This window comes from Anabrus simplex, chromosome 1 (assembly GCF_040414725.1).
Source record: "Anabrus simplex isolate iqAnaSimp1 chromosome 1, ASM4041472v1, whole genome shotgun sequence".
Lineage (NCBI taxonomy): Eukaryota > Metazoa > Arthropoda > Insecta > Orthoptera > Tettigoniidae > Anabrus > Anabrus simplex.
Genome location: NC_090265.1, coordinates 73,757,968 through 73,779,171, shown reverse-complemented (window position 1 = coordinate 73,779,171; position 21,204 = coordinate 73,757,968). Strand labels below are relative to the sequence as shown.

Sequence of the window (21,204 nt, the reverse complement as noted above, 5' to 3'; positions counted from 1 at the left end):
TCCGTTCATTTATCCCATTCATTCTTTCATTCACTCAACAATTATCCAGCAAGTCAGCAGGATCCAGTCAACAAATACTCGCGGCACGCCACTTTAAACTTGCGATGAGAGGGATTGTCCCTAATGTTCGCAGGTAGCAAATTCCATGCCCTGGACGCAGAGATTATGAAGGAATGGTTGTAAGCAGCATTGCGGTTTACAGGTATGGTAAGAGAGGAGCCAGATCTCGTATTGTGGTCATGATATGACAAGAGGTAAGAAAATTTCGAAGAAAGATAGTTGGAAGTATTAGTGGAAAGTATTTTGTGCAGTAGTGATAACATGTGAATTTCACGGCGCTGGTGCACTCGAAGCCACGACAGTTCCTTATAATATGGTGTATATGAGCATCATATCGCAGATTAAATATATATCTTACGCAGCTATTCAGGCTCCGGGCGAGTTTCATGTTACTGTCGCAGGTAATTTCAGTCAACACAGTGTCACAATAGTCAAGTATAGGTAGTATAAGAGAGTGAATTAGTTGCACTTTAAATCGAACCGAGAATGCATTGCAGAATCGCTTCAGAGGATATAAGCATTTGTGTACTTTATTACATGTGCTTATCACCTGTTGAGTCCAATTTAGGGTCTCGGTCATAATAATTCCTAAGTTAGTCACTGAAGTAGAGTGGGCTATGATTTTATTGTTTAAGATTATTGGAGAGATGTCCCGTTGCTTGAGGGAATATAGGGTTTTACTGGTACCGATAATAACAACTTGACTTTCATTCGGGTTTATTAGTAAACTGTTTTTATTTGCATGGTCACTAAGAACTTTTAGGTCGGAATTTATTTTAGTAATTGCAGTATCAATATCAATAGGTTTTGAATGACAGGAAATTTGTACATCTTCTGCGTAACTTGCAATTTGCAGAATTTAAGAGCATTTGATATATCATTAATTTGGATGATGAATAACAGTGGTCCCAGGACCGACCCCTGAGGGACACTCTGAAGTCGCATTTCCCACTGTCACACGTTGACGGAGATTTTCAAGGTAAGAGGAAAAGAACCGAAGCGACACACTATTAAAATTTAGTTCTCGAAGTTTTTGCAGTAGTAACTGAGGGTTGACAGTGTCAAAGGCACTACTGAGATCTAATAATATCAGTATAGTCACGTCCCGTTGGTCCATTGCACGTCTGGACTGAATCAGGATCAAACCTGCCAAGTTGCGGTCAGAAGGCCAGCGCCTCTACCATCTGAATCACTTAGCCCAGCAGCGCATTATTATTATTATTATTATTATTATTATTATTATTATTATTATTATTATTTGCATAATTATGGGTTTTTATGCTTGAAAGTTGTAGTGTGAGTCTCATTTCCGGTCCACCAAATAATATTTCCATAGATTTTACCAACACACAATTCCAGAACGAGAGTTTAAGTTTGTTTGAAGAGTCGGTTAAATCCTCAGTATTGGTCCAGCAACTCTACATTATAAAGTTATTCCTTCATATTGTGCAGATCTCCTAACAACAATTTAAGCACATATAGTCATTAAGTTAATAATCACTACATGTGTGTTTGTCATGTGATTAAATATACTTTCAGCAATATTATAATGCAGACAGTCGTTTCAAGGATCAAAATAACACGATTATCACCTCCAGTGATCCTTTATTTGCAATGATATCTGAACTATAAGTTTCACTTAAGCATTCAGTCACTACAGTCACTAGCATACGCTTACTGTAGTGTACAAACTTAAGGTATAACCTGAGGGTGACTTTACCATGGTAACTTAGTTAGTAAAATATTTTTTGTGTATTGCACATTGTAGTGAACAGAGTGGAACCTAAGAGTGTCAATAATGTAAAAAGGATAATACGCGGAGACTGCAAAGGAAAATAGGCTGTCACCAAGTGAATTGGTCGACTGGTAAGGTTTATGTATATATTAGCTACGGGGTTCTAATCCCAGCGGCAGGAGCCCTGAAGATGGTCTCCCATTTTCACACCAAGAACATGCTGGGGATATACTTTAATTAAAGCTACGGCGCTATCTTTCTAGCGTTGCCGAAAATCTTTGATGTGCTTGTGTGACGTTAGGCCACTGCAATAAAAAGTATGTCCAATTCAAACTCCTGAAGCGTAACCTATTTAAAAGCTCAGATACGTGCAGCATAACCGCATATTAAGGCACTCATTATTAAACGGATAGTACTTATAACCTAATGGGAGTAATATTTACACCATTGATACTTCCACATTGACTATGGTAGGACGTCTGGTTAAGAGTGAGCGTCAACTTTGGATGCCGTTGAGAGTTGCGGATTTTATAGATCTCAATAGATCTTTTAAAAACATCTTAGTATGTTATTTCAACTCGTATTTCTCAATATTTTGTTTCTGTTATAAAATGTGTTGGAAGAATTGGAATGTCATTTCACATTGTCACTCTCGAACAGACACTGAAAACCGAATAGGATATAATATCAAGTTGAATGGTATGGACAAAGTTTTGAGAAAGGGGTACAAGATGAAAATAAATAAGTCCAAAACAAAAATAATGGCGTGCAGTCGAACGAAGTCAGGCGATGCAGGAAATATTAGATTAGGAAATTAAGTCTTAAAGGAAGTACAAGAATGTTGTTACTTGGGTAGTAAAATAATTAATGATGGTAGAAGTAAGGAGGACAGAAAATGCAGACTAGCACAAGCAAGGAAGGTCTTTCTTAAGGACAGAAATTTGCTCACTTCGAAAACTACTGTAATATAGGAATTAGAAATATGTTTTTGAAGACTTTCTTCTAGATCATTATTATTATTTATTTTCCACTAATTGTAGTTACAATTTAGGGATGGTGAATGGAGAAAGAGCATAGCCCCATATACACAAAAGTGCCTCCATCATGGTATTGTACGGAAGTAAAACATGGACGATAACTAGCCCAGAAAGAAAGCGAATATAAGCTTTTGAAATGTGGTGTTACGGAACGATGCTGAAGGTGAGATAGAGATATCGGGTCGCGAATGAAGAGATATTGAATCAAATTGGTGGGAGGAGATCCATTCGATTAAATTTCACTAGAATAAAGTATAGAATGATAGGACACGTCTTAAGACACCCAGGACTTGCTCAGTTGGTTTTTGATGGAAGTGTAGTTGGTAAGAACGGTAGCGGTTGGCGAGGATATGAATATGACAAAAAAGATTAGAGCAGATGTTGGATGTTGAACGTAGAAGTGAAATGGTTAGCACAGGATACAGTGGCATGGAGAGCTGCATCAAACCAGACTATGGACTGATAACTCAAACAACAACAAAGTTCCAGAATTATTTTAAAACTCTCTTTCAGTACCAGAGATCTAACCTAGGTATATCCACGTAGTACAAGTAGAAAGTCTGTTACCATCTAGGTCATCTGAATCTGAATAAATCTTGCTACTACTGATCTGAACGCGACGCGACTCGTTTAACATATTCCAGTTGTTGACTCAATGATACTCTTCCTTATGAGCACCAGCCAAATGATGGAATATAGTTCAAGTCTATGGACGTATAACTATTTGTTACTCCAAATTTTAATCTTATGAAAAGTCATTTCTTGAATGTCCGACTCGTTGGCTGAACGGTCAGCGTACTGGCCTTCGGTTCAGAGGGTCCCGGGTTCGATTCCCGGCCGGGTCGGGGATCTTAACCTTAATTGGTTAATTCCAGTGGCTCGGGGGCTGGGTGTGTGTGTAGCGTATTCAACATTGGAAATCATCCTAGGTAGGGCCCCCATCTTAACAAACATGCAGGTCGCCTAATAGGCCGTCTACTAGAAAAAGACCTGCACCAGACCTCTCCGGAGACCATACGCCTTTAATTAATTAATTAATTAATTTCTTGAATGACTTTTCTACAAAAATTAATTCCTTCTCGGGAACACGACAATTGACCTAGAGTCTAAACAAAAGCTAAAACCTGGTTAACATTGAACATGTATAAAATAAAAGACAGAAAGAAAGAAAGAAGAAATAAAGAAAGAAAGGAAGAAAGAAAACGAACAAATAAAAAACAAACAAACTCAGCTCAGATAATCATTTCCAAACACCTCGAGTAATTTCAACACGCCAGCCTCACCTGTCATCACATAATGGAGAACATATTTCCCTTGTTGTTTTAAGGTCATTTCTTTTCTTCCCCTTGCTAATGTTGGCACCCCAGCACTCACTTCTACTGAATTTATCGGCAAGTTCAGGAAAGAACTCGTTGAACGATCCTCTCCCTCCCTCCAGACTAACTTCTCGACTCCGTGAAATTACATTTAAGTTTATTAGAAATAAGTCTTGTCTAGAGGGAGCAGTTTCTCTCCGTAGAGAATGAAACTCAGTCAGTCTTACTCCAACACAGAATTAGAAGACGGATTAGTTTAAGAAAACTACGTCTACCATATGATCATGAGAGTAAAACCGATTTCATGCCAACACAATGAGAGAAGTGGATTCGAATAATCTGAATGAATGGTGATAATAAGCTAGCAACAGGTAAATGGTTGAGATTTGTGAAAAAATCCACAGCCTGTTTCCAGTCATTCCACCGGGTCAGGGATGGAAAAGAATGAAGCCTCATCTAGCGGCGAGGATGGGAATTATGCCGCCTGCCGAAGCCCGTCGCACTCGTCTGGGGCAATGATTAATGACTTTACAGATAAAATGAATTAATATTGGAGAGTGTTGATCGAACGAAAGATCGCAAGGAAAACTGGAGTACCCGGATAGAAACCTGTCCCGCTTCCTCTTTGTTCAGCGCAAATCTTACATGGAGTGACCGGGATTTGAAGCACAGCACACGATGGCGAGAGGCCGGCGCACTACCGCCTGAGCCACGAAGGCTCGGCTTAGATTTGTACGGCAAAAATCGATGATCGGTAGAAAATATATTTACATGAAATTTTACACTCTTTCTCTTGAGTGTAGGACTAGAGTACTAAACAAACTGCGATTTTCTCTTCACATTACACGGTTATTGGTATGCTGTATGCTCGCAGAATTGTGGGATTTGGACAACGTATAGTTAATTCCTGTGTCTCAGGGTGCTGGATGCTAGTTCTGTCCCAAAAATTCCTGCAATTCACAGAGGAAACTTCCCTCCAGTAAATGTTTACTTCCACTACCTTACAAGGGCTACTTTCAACTGGAATAAAACAAGAAACCAAATTCTATGGCGCAACAGCCCCGAATAGCTTTGGCTTACCAAGCGACCACTGCTCGCCCCGAAGACCTGTAGATTACGAGGTGTCATGTGATCAGCACGACGAATCCTCTCGGCCGTTATTTTTGACTTTCTAGACAGGGAACGTTATCTCACCGTCAGATAGCTCCTTAGTTGTAATCACGTAGGCCGAGTGGACCTCGAACCAGCCCTCAGAAACATGTAAAAATCCCTGACCTGGCCGGTAATTAAACCCGGGGCCTCAAGGTGAGAAGCAAGCACGCTACTCCTATACTACGGGGCCAAAACTTTAAACTGTAATAACAATACAACATTACAATTCTTTTTTTTTGTAGTTCTCTCTTCTCATCTACAGTTGAAGAACATCATCGAGCTTCCCAAATCAGGGTTGTCGCATTCTGAATGCCGATCCACTGTTGGAGTTTCCGCGCCATGGTTAACTTTTACATGTTATCTTGCATTATGTAATCAGTTGTGCCAGACCACTTTTGTAATTTCGGGAGATGTGACTGAAATAAGCTACTCTGCTTCGTTTTGCGAGGGCCAGGAATTCGCACGATATGCCAGTATAATGAAGTACTTCCTCGTTGATGATGCGGTCTGCATATGGGATCTTCAACATTCTTTATTTATTGAATTAATTAATTAATTTGATACAGCCGATTGAGGGTGATTTTACAATAATAATATAAAAATTAATATAATACGATAACAATCAGTATAAGCAACAATACTAAGTAACAACAGTAAATTATTAACGATGACAATGTAACAAGAATAGTGGATAACTGGCAAGGGTCGGTTACAGAGTTAGCAAGAAGAAAAGTCATGGATTAGAAGGATGGAAGAAAATAGAAAACAGGAAAGGACTTCAAAGAAGGAATCTTTAATTTTGGGTTTGGAGAATGGAAAGGGTGTGAATATGTCGATGTCGGGTAGTAAGTTACCAAGAGTAGGGAGACGAGAGAATATTGAGCGTTGTTGTAAGGTTTGGCATGGGCGGCACACATGATGCGTATACCGGTTGCGTGTTGGCGGGCGACGGACGACGACGACGACGACGACGACGTATATAGGGAAGTACTTTAGAAAAGTATTGCATTAGGTATAGCCACTGATTATTTTATGGAGGTAACAAAGATCGGACGACTGTCAACTGGAGAAAGTAACGTAATGTAGTTTTGCAGCAATAGTTTATCAGGTTCTGCTCGATCTCGGTTCTTTTTTTTTTACATTCGTGTAAGAATTCGATATCCGGTTTGACGTACGGTATCTTGGATATTCCGTGACCTCTAGACAAAATAATAATAAAATATCCAGGTTTCGCAACATTCTAGAAGACGTTGTGGAGACTCCTTTTGATATATCTGGGCCTCAGACGTTGTCTACAAAGCATTATGTCATCACCCTTTTGAATCTGGATGAAATTTGCTAGTTAGAGTGTTGTTCCCATTCTGATTTTAAACTGTCCTGCTCCTCTCCACCACGGAATGTGCTATTTGTTTTACTCCAAACAGCACCAAGAGAGAAAAACCTCCGATCGAATAGGACAGAAGTAGACTGGAAGGAAGTGACCGTACTTTGTATTTTATCTTGAATTTATATTTATTCTGTTTTGTAAATTATTCGTTGTTTATCTTTTTTGCTAGTGGCTTTACGTCGCACCGACGCAGATAGGTCATATGACGACGATGGGAAGGCCTAGGAGTTGGAAGTAAGCGGCTGTGGCCTTAAGTAAGGTACAGCCCCAGCATTTGCCTGGTGTGAAAATGGGAAACCACGGAAAACCATCTTTAAGGCTGCCGACAGTGGGATTCGAACCCATTATCTCCCGGATGCAAGCTCACAGCCGCGTGCCCCTAACCGCACGACCAACTCGCCCGGTCGTTGTTTATCTTAATGTTACTCTTACTCAACTTGTGCGCGGATTAACTTGTACCATACACTAAATAAATTAAATAATAACCGCAGTTTTAACAAATCTACTAATGTAAAAATTGGAAACAACGGAAAACCACCTTAAGGTTTGCCGACAACGTAGTTCGAACTCATTATCTGCCGTGTGCAAGCTCACAGCTGCGAGACCCAAATCGCGTAGCCAACCCTCTCTTCACGGCCTGTTGGTACTGGACAGAATTTTTCGTGCATCCTGTACAGGGTGGTCGGAAAAAACGTGAACGGGGTATAATGAGCGTTAGAGAGTCTCTTATAATGATAAAGAATTTGAAAGAAATAATTCGATATCTCACACCGTTGACATTTTATCAGCTGCTGAAGTTAGCCAATCAGATCGCTTGAGAGCCATGCCGAGAAATTGCCACCAAGCACAAATACACCGTTAGTTTAGCCAGTGTCACCGTAGCGTACTTGCTATGGCGCGATCCTGTCAGCTTGGCGGTCCATATTCAAGCCCCTAGCATGGTGAGGTTTTATTCTTAGACTCGCGCTCTAATGCCAATATTAGGCTACGCACAGATTTAGCAACACCGCCTCGCAAAGCCCATTTGAATTCGCCAGCGAAGCGATCTGATTGACTAAATTCAGCAGCTGATAAAATTACAATGATGAGAGATATAGCATTACTTCTTTAAAATTATTCGTAAGCATGACCAACGCTCTAACGCTTATAGCAAACTGTACAGCACAAATTGCAGGGCACATTCCTCACACGTAGACGAAGAAATTATGTTAAATGACCATGGGTCCGGCAACGGTTTGTTTCATTGTTACACATCATTTTCTCCAACTCATTAATCATGAGAAACACACAAGAACAGAACGTTAGAATCATAGGGAACATGCACCCTTGGTTACGTCTGGCAACGGTGTCATTATCGTAGATTGCGCCGCCAGTGTTTTGTTTTGTTTTACATGTCCCTGTGGCCATGCGACCTTACGTCATTACTTTTTTACAGGTAACCTCAACTGTTCCAGTGATCAGTAGACCTTGGCTAGCACACGGGTTAGGCCGGCCATACACGTTGCGGCGTACCGGAGAGGTTTACCTGTACAGTTGATCTGAACAGTAAACCTGTACAGGCGACGACCTCATACACGGTACGGTTTGCCCATCAGTTGACCTCTCGGATTCCTTCAACTTTGTCAATAATTTTGTATAAGCGGCATCTCTCAGTGCACGATTATGATACTCCTTGCTCTTCACACGCCACAGACAAGGTTCAGTTTTGTACAACTCGATAAACTCCTCTAAAACTTGAGTTCGCTTACGGTTTGACATGTTTCGTATAGTATTTTATCGAAACAAAACAAAAAATCACCGGTAACCAAAAAGAAATCACAAAACAAAACAAACCGAGTGATTTTGTAAAAACAAATAAACAGAACGCAAGACCCTCTTCCTGCGCTTGTCTTGCTTCAACTGAGCTGAAACCTGTGCAGGTCTTAGGTGAATCACACAGACGTGCAGTTATGTTCAACTGCGCAGGTAACGGAATTGTTTTTCGATTCTTCCTGGCTCGCCTGTACAGGTCTGGCCACCTGTGCAGGTTCATCGAACGTAGGTGCCACCCACGCCCCGGTTTACCTGCGCAGGTCAACTGTACAGGTAAACCTCTCCGGTACGCCGCAACGTGTATGGCCGGCCTTACACAGACTTGGGTCGTGCAATGGCAGTGTACACAAATGCAGAGATTGCAGATGCCCATTAGATATATCGATTTTTTTTTTTTTTTTTCGTGTGGCTATTACTAGCCGAGTGCAGCCCTTGTAAGGCAGACCCTCCGATGAGGGTGGGCGGCATCTGCCATGTGTAGGTAACTGCGTGTTATTGTGGTGGAGGATAGTGTTATGTGTGGTGTGTGAGTTGCAGGGATGTTGGGGATAGCACAAACACCCAGCCCCCGGGCCATTGGAATTAACCAATGAAGGTTAAAATCCCCGACCCGGCCGGGAATCGAACCCGGGACCCTCTGAACCGAAGGCCAGTACGCTGACTATTCAGCCAACGAGTCGGACAGATATATCGATTACCAGACGGCAATGGCGCTCGCGCTCAACTTTTGTACCGGGAGAGGTTTCCAGTACGAAGCTGTCCCGGTAGGAAAACGTTTGAAGTCATTGATCGTCGTCTTACGGAACATAGGGCATTTCAGTCTGATATTCGCGACCGGAGGAGGCCTAGAAGGACGAGGACCCGTAATGGGAAGTGGCAATTCTTCATGCAGTTGACGACGACTCTAGTTGCAGTACAAGACAAGTAGCTGCAACAATAAATGTTGACCACATCACTGTCTGGCAAGTGTTACATGAGGACCATGTGTATCCATACCATTTACAGCGTGTGCAGGGAATATCAGCAGCTTATTTTCCTCCACGGGTACTCTTCTGCGAATAGTTTATTCAACAAAGTGTCAACCCTAATTTTAGTACAACGGTGCTGTTCACAGATGAGACGTTCTTTCATCTAGATCAGATTGTACATTTTCACAATCGGCATGTGTAGGCTGGCTTCAATCCTCTCGCAACTGTTGAAGCAAGTCATCATTAAAGATTTTCTGTCAATGTTTGGGCCGGCATTGTTGGTGACTGTTCGGTAGGGCCTTACGTTCTTCCATTCAGGCTCAACGGACAAAGTTACCATAGTTTCGTAGACAATGTTCTACATGACCTGTTAGCATATGTGCTTTTAGCTGTGCGACAATACATATACTTCATGCACGATGGAGCAACTCCTCATTTTAGTATTAAAGTCCGTCGGATTCTAAATAACAGATTCGGTGACAGATGGATAGAGAGAGGTGGACCAATTGCCTGGCCTCTACGCTCTCCGGTCCTAAACCCACTGGGCTTTTATTTATTGGAGCATTTAAAAGCTCTTGTGTATCGAACCCCAATACAAGATGTTCAGATTCTCCGTGCCCGTATTATGGAAGGGTGCGAAACCATGCGCAGTACTCCAGTGATACAACAGCGTATCCGAGATTCACTACGGTGGCGGGTTGAAGCATGTATCATTGCTCACGGAGGGCATATTGAACATCTCCTGTGAGAAAGAGTTGCATGTGGCATGCTGGTAAGTTCTGTTCTTGTGTGTTTTCCATCATTAATGAGTTGAAAACAATGACGGGTAACATGAAAACAAAGCGTTTCCTGACCCATCTTCACATAACAAAATTTATTCGTCTATACGTGAGGAATGTGTCCTGCAATTTGTGCCGTAAATTTTTGTTACACCCTGTATGACCGGGTCACGTTTTTGACCTCCTTGTATACATTATACATGGTTTAGCTGTCGCATAAATTTACTCAGTTTGATGCGCTGTTACCATTTATTTATTAAGTGGTTATTGTATTAAATTATTCGAGGTTTAAACATGGGCGTGTTTCACTAACAGATAGTACAAAAAGAAATCTCTTCGCCATTTCCTCTTGAAGATTCTATACGCGGAGCTTTGTTTCATCCTAGCTTTTGTGTGGAAGATATACGATGTGTTGTATTTAGGCAACGATGTCGTCTTCTCTCATCTCATATATTCTCAGTAACAGGAGCGTGGAGAGAAACCCACAATAGAAGCAATGTCATTATTACTCACCCAGATAGTTACGGCTATGTTTCATCTCGGAGATGGTGATGTTACAGGCCCCTCTGGGGATCTGCGCTATGAGGTTATAGCCTACAGGCAAGGTAGGTCGTGTGAAAAGACCGGACACCAGGCGGCAGGTGCTGTTGTCACCTCCACACACACCGCACGCGTCTACTCGCTTGGCGGAGCCTACCACACCATCACATCCGACAATCTGAAAGAAAAAAAAGAAAGCAAATTAGTTTATTCATCAGCATTATCCATATATATAAAATTGGATGTTGGTATGTTTGAAGCTAATAGACTCAAAAACTACTAGTCCGATTTCGCTGAAATTTTCACAGTTTGTTCTTATTACATCTGAGAGGGATTATGAAGTGGTTTGAACGAAATCTGTTTGGTAGTTCGGCACTAAGGGATGAAGAATATAATAGGGGAAGATAAGCAAACCGCAAGACAAGTCCGGTCAGCGGGTTGCCTACCCAACAGTACGTGAAGATTATGATGTGTTCCGTAAAATTTATTTCTGCTTTTATCTGGAAAAATTACTGTAGGGGCAAGAAACCCCTAGCACCCCTAAAGGAAAGGGGTGAAACTTAAAAATCCGAAAATGACGATATTAGTGATGAATTCATAGTCTTTGGGGTAGCTGAGATGAACTGTAACACTCTGAATGCCGTTTAAGTCAAATTTCGTTCCCAATCGGTATGGTAAATATATTATGACTTACTGTTTGGGAAAGAAAACTGTAGGGTAAGACACACATACGGGCGGGATCGTACAACTGAAAATGTTATAGACGTTAACATTGGTTTTTGGAATCTTCTTTAAAAATAAACACTTTTTTTTTGGAAAATCCATAAACTATATTATCGGTATTAAATGTTCATAACATTATTGAAATGGGCGGGAAAAACAATATGACTACGACAGGCATATCAAGATGAGTTATCTGACCTATTTATAAGGAATGCTGTGGAGAAGCGCACGGGTCCACTAGTGATATATAATTGACTTCTCTTGTCTTTGGCCAAATAAGTATTCCGACATTTCTGTATCTGTTGTGATGTTGAAGTTAGTAAAGCCATTCTTATTCTTATTATTCTGATTCTGATTCTTATTCTTATTCTTATTCTTATACTTCTTATTATTATTCTTATTTGTTCGTGTCGGCCTACTAAGGACCACGTTATTTCAGCTGTCTTCTCTGGGCTTTGATCCTTGCCCAGTGCTTCTTAACTCGTTGTGGGCCGGGCTGAGTGGCTCAGACGGTTAAGGCGCTGGCCTTCTAACCCCAACTTGGCAGGTTCGATCCTGGCTCAGTCCGGTGGTATTTGAAGGTGCTCAAATACGACAGCCCCGTGTCGGTACATTTACTGGCACGTAAAAGAACTCCTGCGGGACTAAATTCCGGCACCTCGGCGTCTCCGAAGACCTTAAAAATAGTTAGTGGGACGTAAAGCAAATAACATTATTATTATTATTATTATTATTATTATTATTATTATTATTATTATTATTATTATTATTATTATTATTATTATTATTAATTCGTTGCCGGTGTTGCTCTTTTCTTTCCTCCGTTCACGGTTTTCCCGGCTTCAACTTTGGCTCTTTCTTGAAAACCTTGGTGGTCTTTCAGTTTCCTCCTGTGCCGGGTTGAGTGGCTCAGACGGTTGAGGTGCTGGCCTGCTGACTCCAACTTGGCAGGTTCGATCCTCGCTCAGTCCGGTGGTATTTGAAGGTACTCAAATACGTCAGCCCCGTGTCGGTTGATTTACTGCCACGTAAAAGAACAGAACTCCGGTGGAAGAAAATTCCGGCACCTCGGCGTCTCCGAAAACCGTAAAAATATTTAGCGTGACGTAAAAACCAAAAACATTATTATTAGTAGTAGTAGTAATTGTAGTAGTAGAAACGTGCAATGATGAGTACGCCCCTCTACATAGCGTTGGCATCGGGAAGGGCATGCGACCTTAATACATGTGCGACAAAGCTCGCATCACTGATCCCACCAGGCTGTGCAAAATGTGACACTAGATTGTTATTGTTATTATTTCTAATAGTATTACTACGCTTACTTTACTTTATGGTCAATACTAATTAGCTGGTAAAAGATCGCAAAGAACATACGAATTCACAGAGAAGAATTCCAAGGTGGTGCCAAGTGATTTCAAAGCTAGAATAAGCAGCTAACTTACAGAGAGATTCCCCGTCAAGGAGCCTAACTAGAAGGGTCTTCGGTAGGAAGGAGAAGAGAAGATCAGAGCAGAGCAAACTAAGGTAATTTATACAATTTTGGTGGTTTCTTTACTAAGTATAAATTTATACTAAAATTGGGCAAATAAAGAGTAGGGCGATGTACTCTTGTTACTTCTTCATGAAAGCAAGCTCATTTTAGCATTTCTAGTAGCCCGTGGATTGGATTAGAAATAGCATAATATGAAGCAGCTATCTATATATCAAATTCATCCTCAGTCATTCTGAAACTTACCTCTAGCGACGGTACTTGAACATACTGTATATCTTGATAATATTGTGCTTTCAAGTATCTCTTAGTAACATTATGATTTTGTATTATGATTTTTACAACGATTGCATTGCTCCAAATATTAGTTCATCGATGGGACTTTTCGATTGTACCAGGTCAAAAGCCAGTTTTACTAAACTCTTTTACTTTGGGAGCACATATGTGATACGCAACAAGAGTTAAGTGTTCCAGTAACCTTCACTCCTTACCATGTATGCTAGCCCTCAGCCAGAAGGCTGTTTGGATCTTTAACAGGTCCACTATCGGCTACCATAGATAACCTAGGGGTCACTGAGAGCCGTTCAAGGGAAATGAGGAGTGATGTAGTTTCCGTTTGCGTTCCTCACCGAGGCGAAAAGTGCTATTTTACATCAGTATGCCAAACCTATTGAAATGCACAAACTAGTCGACCCCATGAACAACACTTTCACACCATTCGTCACAGGGAATGGCTGTATTGGGAATGCTATTAATAAAATTGGCCATATCTCAGCCACTTTCGTATTGTCGAACTCAAGGATAACATTGAGATAGAAAAATGATGATGATAATAATAATGTTATTGTGTTTAAGTGGTACTAAATACTTCTACGGTTTTCAGACACACGGATATGCCGGAATTTTATCCCGCAGGAGTTCTTTTCCGTGCCAGTAAATCTACCGACACAAGGCTGACGTATTTCAGCACCTTCAAATACCACCGGGCTGAGCCAGGATCGAACCTGCCAACTTGGGCTCATAAAGCCAGTGCCTTAACCATCTGAGACACTCAGCCCGGTGCCACAGAAAAATAAAAATAACAAACTTCTCCTACCAGAAGACATGGTACATTGTGCACCCTGTATCTGACCAGATATGGATTTGGGCAGGCTAATCATAAGTACACAGTAATTTATAAAGTTTATCATTCGTGTGGCTAGGTTTAGCTTGCAGCTATTTAAATTCATCTTTAATCTTTTAGCCCTCTGAAAAGTTTGCAGTTGTAGTCACATTCGTATCTAATACAAACGGTTTCATTCCTTGTTGACGGGAAAGTCATGTGGAATGTGTATGATTAAACATTTCTGAGCGTTTAACACAGATATTTCGGGATATCCACATATTGATTTTATGCCCTTTTTCTATTTCGCTTTCAGTCTCCAGATTTAAATTCGGAGTCATGATATGCCTCCGTAGAAGTGGAAGACTTATTGCTAAATGTTTCGTCTTTCTGACGGGAAATTGAAAACACGTCCCTCCAATTGAACCCAGCATGATTTTACCATCACGGCTAAATAGCTTTCATATTCTCATCCCAAATGTGCAGAGTTATTCCCTTTAACATTGCCTTCCTGCCACACACCGACGATTCTCTGCAAATGTAGTTCATATTCATGTCCCATGTGCTCTCTTCCGTGCCATACACCTATGATATGAATATTTATGTTCATTAGCAACAAGCGGAGTATCAAATATCAACAACGAGACTTGCTTCGAGCGATTGGATTAATGAGAAGCGAATTTCAGCGGCAGAATCAAGCCACATCTTCTAGAATAAGTCTGCTACTGCTGCTGCGAGAAGAAGATTCGTGCAGAAGACACAATCCTCATTTTTGTAGACTGCTGAAACAACCTGAAAATAAACAAATTTCAAGTGAAAGGTAAGACGGAAAAATATAGATTGTAATCTTAAAGCCATCAAAAAAACATTACTTTTATGAATATCGCGGGTTTGAGCGTTTCATGTTTGGCTGAACATTTCATTCTATTGTTTGTTACTATTATATTTTTTATCCTTGGTGGTAAGATTATTGACTAAACATTCCACTGTCCTTCAATTCTAAGTCTTACGGAAATTTATTGAAATGTGGAAATTAATTTCATATTTGAGGATGAATACGTATTCAAAACCGAAAACATTGATATTTCGTCTGAAGTGGTTCGGAAATATCTGTTCATCAAATTTGTACAGTTGTGTGTCTATTAAAAGTTAACATCTGTCTTTTAAAACTAATGGTAGTTGATAGGAAGTAAAACACATACTATTTCTCCAAACCAAAAATAAACACGACCTCACAACGCTATAGCACTGGTGAGGCATTAGCCTACGAAGCGACCTCTGCTCATCCCAAAGTCCTGTAGATTATGAGGTGACGTGTGGTCAGCACGACGAATCCTCCGGGCATTATTCTTGAATTTTGATACCGGGGCCGCTATCTGATTGTCAGATGTCACCAAGGCTAAGTATACTGCGAAGTTTCGAACCAATCCTTAGATAAAGGTAGAAAAACCTGACCTAGCCGGGAATCGAGCCGGAGGCCTCCGGGTAAGAGACGAACTCACTATCACTACCCCGACACTATGGGACCGACAATATTCATCCAGAGGCTAGCAATTTGTAACTATAACACTGTCCCCGCTGATTATAGCCTTTTTGACTGCCTTGTTCCCTATCAAGTAACATTTTTCTGGTGACATATTTGGTGTTTAAATGCAACTCAGCCGTAGCTCACACAACAGAGATTTGTTCCTTTGTCATCTCATAGAGTACAATGGATCGCTGAAACTGACACGTAGGAGATAACTGATGACGAATAAAAATGCCGACACATGGTAGCTAAGATCATACAATTAATAGCAAAGTCAAAGCAAAGTCATCTCCGTACAAGCCATTAAGACCCTTGGAGGGGTGGAAAGTAACGTATTCCACTATCCGTAAGATGGACACTTGGTGGGGTAGAATGGTTTTTCTCCACGACCGGTCGCCTTTCCCCGCTAGGAATTAACCTGGTACTCATTTTTGGTGTAGGCTGAGTGAATCTCAGGGCCATATGCACCTCCGGAAGTGGAAATATCATTTATTTAAGACAAAGGTGATGGTCATTACCAGAACACGTAACACGCACGTTCTTATGGATATTTACGGGGAACAAGTTGTACAAGTACGGAAGTTTAAGTACCTCGGCGGCCGGATTACTGAGGACTTGGAACCCGATTTTGAGATCCGGGTACGAATAGAAATAGAAACGGCTCGTGCTAGCTTTCTGGAAATGAAGAATCTATTGTGTGACAGAATTCTCAGCTTGGAGACACGTCACTACTTCATCAGCTGCTGTACGGCACTGGAACATGGACTCTGATATGTAACACCATTAAGAGAGCAATGCCTTCTAGATGTGGATTTTCCGAAGGATGTTACGGATCTCGTGGACTGACCACTTCTGTCGTACGCAAGAGCATGAGGTGGGAACAAATGTTGGTGTGTACAATCAAGAATAGGAAGACAGCCTACCTTGGGCACATCATGAGGGATCAAAAGTACAACCTATTAAAATTGATCATGCAGGGGAAAATTGATGAACGTAGGTGTGGCGGTCGAAGGAAACACTTTTGGCTGAGGAACGTAAGGGATTGGACAGGACTAGATTCGAGTAGACTGATGAGGACTGCCGAACATCGCACATACTTCGCTGTGATTGTGGCCAACCTTCAGTAATGGAGAATTCACTACAAGAAAAAGAAGAAGAAGAACATTTTTGTCTTACTGACGGGAAATGGAACCCACTTTCTTCCGGGTGAACCGAACATGCCTTTACCACCATGACAAGGAAGATGCTATACAGTTATTAAATAATAATAATAATAATAATAATAATAATAATAATAATAATAATAATAATAATAATAATAATAATAATAATAATAATAATAATAATAATAATAATAATAATAATAATAATAATAATCATTCACCTGAAACTTTCTGTAAAATGTGGATTTCTTCAGTCATCTACTGCATATTGGAAATATACACCTCCACCCATTCTCGAAAACTCTTCATATAAACTACTATGGGACCGAGAAGTCATAACCGATGTCACGCTCAGCAACAATAGGCCAGATATTATTCTAATCGATAAATCAAAAAGATCCGCATCCCTTATAGAAATTGCTTGTCCAAACACCTCCAATCTGCAAACAACAATAGCCACAAAGATATCAAAATACACAGAACTGGCAATAGAAATACAACGCCTGTGGAAACTAGAATCAGTCACCACAGTTCCAATAGTAATATCATGTACCGGTGTTATTCCAAAATGCTTGCACAGCTTTCTGGCCGCATTAAACCTGCATCATCACACATACGTTGAACTACAGAAAGCCACCCTCCTGAGCACTTGCCACATTGTGAGAAAGTTCCTAGGAACGACTTTTCCTGTGACTCACGCCAAACAGCATGAAGTTTCAGGCCGCAGTTCCAGTGATACTAAAGAACAGATTCCCAAAACGGGGACATAAGAAGTCTGAAGTTGTTTGTATTTATTGTATAAATGTATATGTTGTAATTATTTCTGTTGTAAATATTTGTACATACAGTATATGTACTTGTAGTTTCATAATCAAGAGGGTGACTCCTTGCTTAGGCCGAGTCAGCCCATTATGTTACCGGCACAAGCCGAGCCTTCCTAAATTGATACAAATAATAATAATAATAATAATAATAATAATAATAATAATAATAATAATAATAATAATAATAATAATAATAATAATAATATATTTACAGCTAGGCCCCTCCGTGATCAGTGATACAGTGTCAGCCTCTAAGGCCCTTAGAGGAGTGGAAGGTAAAGGCTTCCACTATCCCTAACATTGGCCTAATGGGGAATAGAGTGATTAGCTTTCTGCTTGACTACCTATAAGTTTAATCCACTCACTTTTGGTGTAGGCTGAGTGAACCTGGGAGTCATTTGACCGTCGAAAAGTTGAAATCTCGTTTCTAAATATTTCCTAACCAGTAATCGAGCTTACGTTCTTCTAGGTGAATCGAGCAGCCTTTCAATCTCGCTTTCATGGTAGTGTTCCGAAGGTTGAGAAATGGGCCATCCGACACTCTACTTCGTGCGATATCCGAAGAAGAACACAGGACATAGGGAAGAAGTTCTGATAATTCAGATACATTAAGATTTTGCATACCAAAAGGTGCACTAATCACAAAATAGGTCGAACTCCAGTTCGTACCAAACTTGGCACTCTGATCCCCTTGTTTAAATGGAAGGTACGAGTTGGAGGAGTGGGCGAAGCACACACGCACACCCACCTGTAGGCCGCCCGGCGTGCGGGGAACAATGAGAGGAGAGAGAGGGTGGGCTAATTACGTATTATCGGTGCATCCATCGCACGCATTGACTTATCGGGAGGGGGTAGGGGTTCTGCCTCGGGACCCGATAATTACTGGGCCCACGTGCGCTCATGAATCACACTCTTCGTGCTGCCCCACAGTATGTTCCTCGGGTTCTGCAGACGGACACCCGCTGATGTTCGCTTGTCCTCTTATCTGAGCTGAAGTATTTATACTAAACTTCCTTCACATATAACAGTAATTATCCCTTTATAACTTGATCCAACTCGTAGGCATGTTTGTGTGCTTTTAAAAGGACTAGGCAGCCATCTATGCTGTCAGTACTTATCCGTATAATGAATTAACCATGCTTTAAAATTTTCAGGTGTGTACAATGCATTTAATTTGATGCGAATCGGTGTTTGTATCAGAAACATACCGGACTATTTGGATGTAACTGCGTAACTTTAGACCGATCACCCACCTACAAAAAATCACTCCCTAACTATAAACAGGGAGTATCAGTGAAGAATCATCATATTCCCAAGACAACACATTGACAACACTTATTGGTCGAATAGATAAAGTAAACACATTCAAATACATGGGAGAAATAATTCAAGGAAATGGTTTAGAAAAATCTGATGGAGAAATAAATGTTACATAAGATGAAAACAGCATATGGCATCACTAAGAATTTTTACAACAAGAAACGCTTATCTAAACATCTTAAAATAAGGTACTACAGTACAGTGGTGGAACCAGAATGTCATTACTCAAGTGAATGTCTAGTTTTGAACAGTTTAGATAAACTGGAGGTACTAGAAAGGGGAGTCATGAGAAAAATCTTAGGACCATTGAAAACAACAGAACAATGGAAAACATATTGAAGTTCTTTAAATTTGAGACCACGGCAGTTCCAAGAAAAACGAGATTATTAAGAGAATCAAAGATAATTTATAAAATCATGGTCAAACGTTTGTAGTGTGTCCAAAGAATGTGATGTGTTTATTACACTGTGACACTTAGATATCTATTTTTGTCCAGTACATCCACACTGGTCCGCCTCTGTGGTGTAGTGGTTAGTGTGATTAGCTGCCACCTCCGGAGGCCCGGGTTCGATTCCCGGCTCTGCTACGAAAATTTGAAAAGTGGTACGAGGGCTGGAACGGGGTCCACTCAGCCTCGGGAGGTCAATTGAGTAGAGGTGGGTTCGATTCCCACCTCGGCCATCCTGGAAGTGGTTTCCCACTTCTCCTCCAGGCAAATGCTGGGATGGTACCTAACTTAAGGCCACGGCCGCTTCCTTCCCTCTTCCTTGTCCATCCCTTCCATCCCTTCCAATCTTCCCATCCCTCGCAAGGCCCCTGTTCAGCATAGCAGGTGAGGCCGCCTGGGCGAGGTACTGGTCATTCTCCCCAGTTGTAATCCCCGACCAAGAGTCTGAAGCTCCAGGACACTGCCCTTGAGGCGGTAGAGGTGGGACCCCTCGCTGAGTCCGAGGGAAAACCGAACCTGGAGGGTAAACAGATGATGATGATGACGACATCCACACTGAACTAGGCGCTTAGGCAATTTCCGATTGAAAGTCATTTTTAAGAGAAACCACCAACGTAGAAACATGTGCGACGAATAATTCAAGTTTGCTAGCAAAAGTCGAAAATGTCTGCATAATACAGCAGGCCAGCAGCAGCAGCTACGGTAGATACACACACACATAGAACACAGGTAACTGAATGGACAACCAACAATAGAAGGACAAATGTCCTTGCCATCGGTCAATAATTGTTTTCTATATTAAAATACCTCGTCTCTTTCTTTTAGGGTACTACCAAAGCAAACCCCACGGCACTTAACGCCCTTGAAACGGCCTTGGCCTGCTCAGCGACCGCTGCAGATTTCGAGGGGTCGTGTGGTCAGCACGACGCATCCTCTCGGCTGTTATTCTGGGCTGTCGAGACCACGGCTCCTCAATTCTAATCACGTAGGCTGGGTGGACCTTGAACCAGCACTCAGGTCGAAAGAAAAATCTCTGACCTGGCCGGGAATCGAACCCGGGGCCTCCGGATGAGAGGCAGGCACGCTACCTCTATTCACAAAGTTTATAGTTATAATTTTCTAACAATCGTTCGATTAATACCGCTATTCCTTAATTTTTCCTAACGATCTTTTCGATATCATTAATATCATCAAACACTATCGATAAGACAAACATATCGAAACAAAATATCAATACTGAAATATCGATAGAAATTATTATGCTATTTGCTTTACGTCGCACCGACACAGACAGGTCTTATGGCGACGATGGGACAGGAAAGGCCTAGGAACTGGAAGGAAGCGGCCGTGGCCTTAATTAAGGTACAGCCCCGGCATTTGCTTGGTGTGAAAATGGGAAACCACGGAAAACCATCTTCAGGGCTGCCGACAGTGGGGCTCGAACCCACTATCTCCCGATTACTGGATACTGGCCGCACTTAAGCGACTGCAGCTATCGAGCTCGGTATATCGATAGAAAAGTATCGATATTTACTCATATCGAAACTATCGCAACACCCTTTTCAAGATGGGAGGGCGGGGGGGGGGGGGGGGAATGGAAAATAGCTGTCTGAAATTATAATATAGGCGTCGTAACCTATAATGTACTTACAACAACATTAGTATAAATCAGTTCAATTTCAGTTAGCTCTAAAGCTTAAATCATTTCCCTAAGCCACACTTATTTTTTTTCGTGTGGCTATTTCTAGCCGAGTACAGCCCTTGTAAGGCAGACCCTCCGATGAGGGGGGGGGCGGCATCTTCCATGTGTAGGTAACTGCG

The 21,204-nt window shown here is 41.3% G+C and overlaps 1 protein-coding gene across 1 annotated transcript in view; it reads right to left on the bottom strand.

Moving 5' to 3' along the window:
• LOC136886273 (thrombospondin type-1 domain-containing protein 4) overlaps positions 1 to 18,013 on the bottom strand; it is a 173,242-nt gene extending 155,229 nt beyond the window's left edge. The window contains exons 1-2 of the mRNA XM_068229310.1: positions 17,981 to 18,013; positions 10,760 to 10,964 (exon numbers count right to left, since the gene is read on the bottom strand). Coding sequence (XP_068085411.1) covers positions 10,760 to 10,964; positions 17,981 to 18,013 — 238 coding nt within the window. The remainder of the gene's footprint in view (positions 1 to 10,759; positions 10,965 to 17,980) is intronic.
• Positions 18,014 to 21,204: the final 3,191 nt, after the last annotated feature.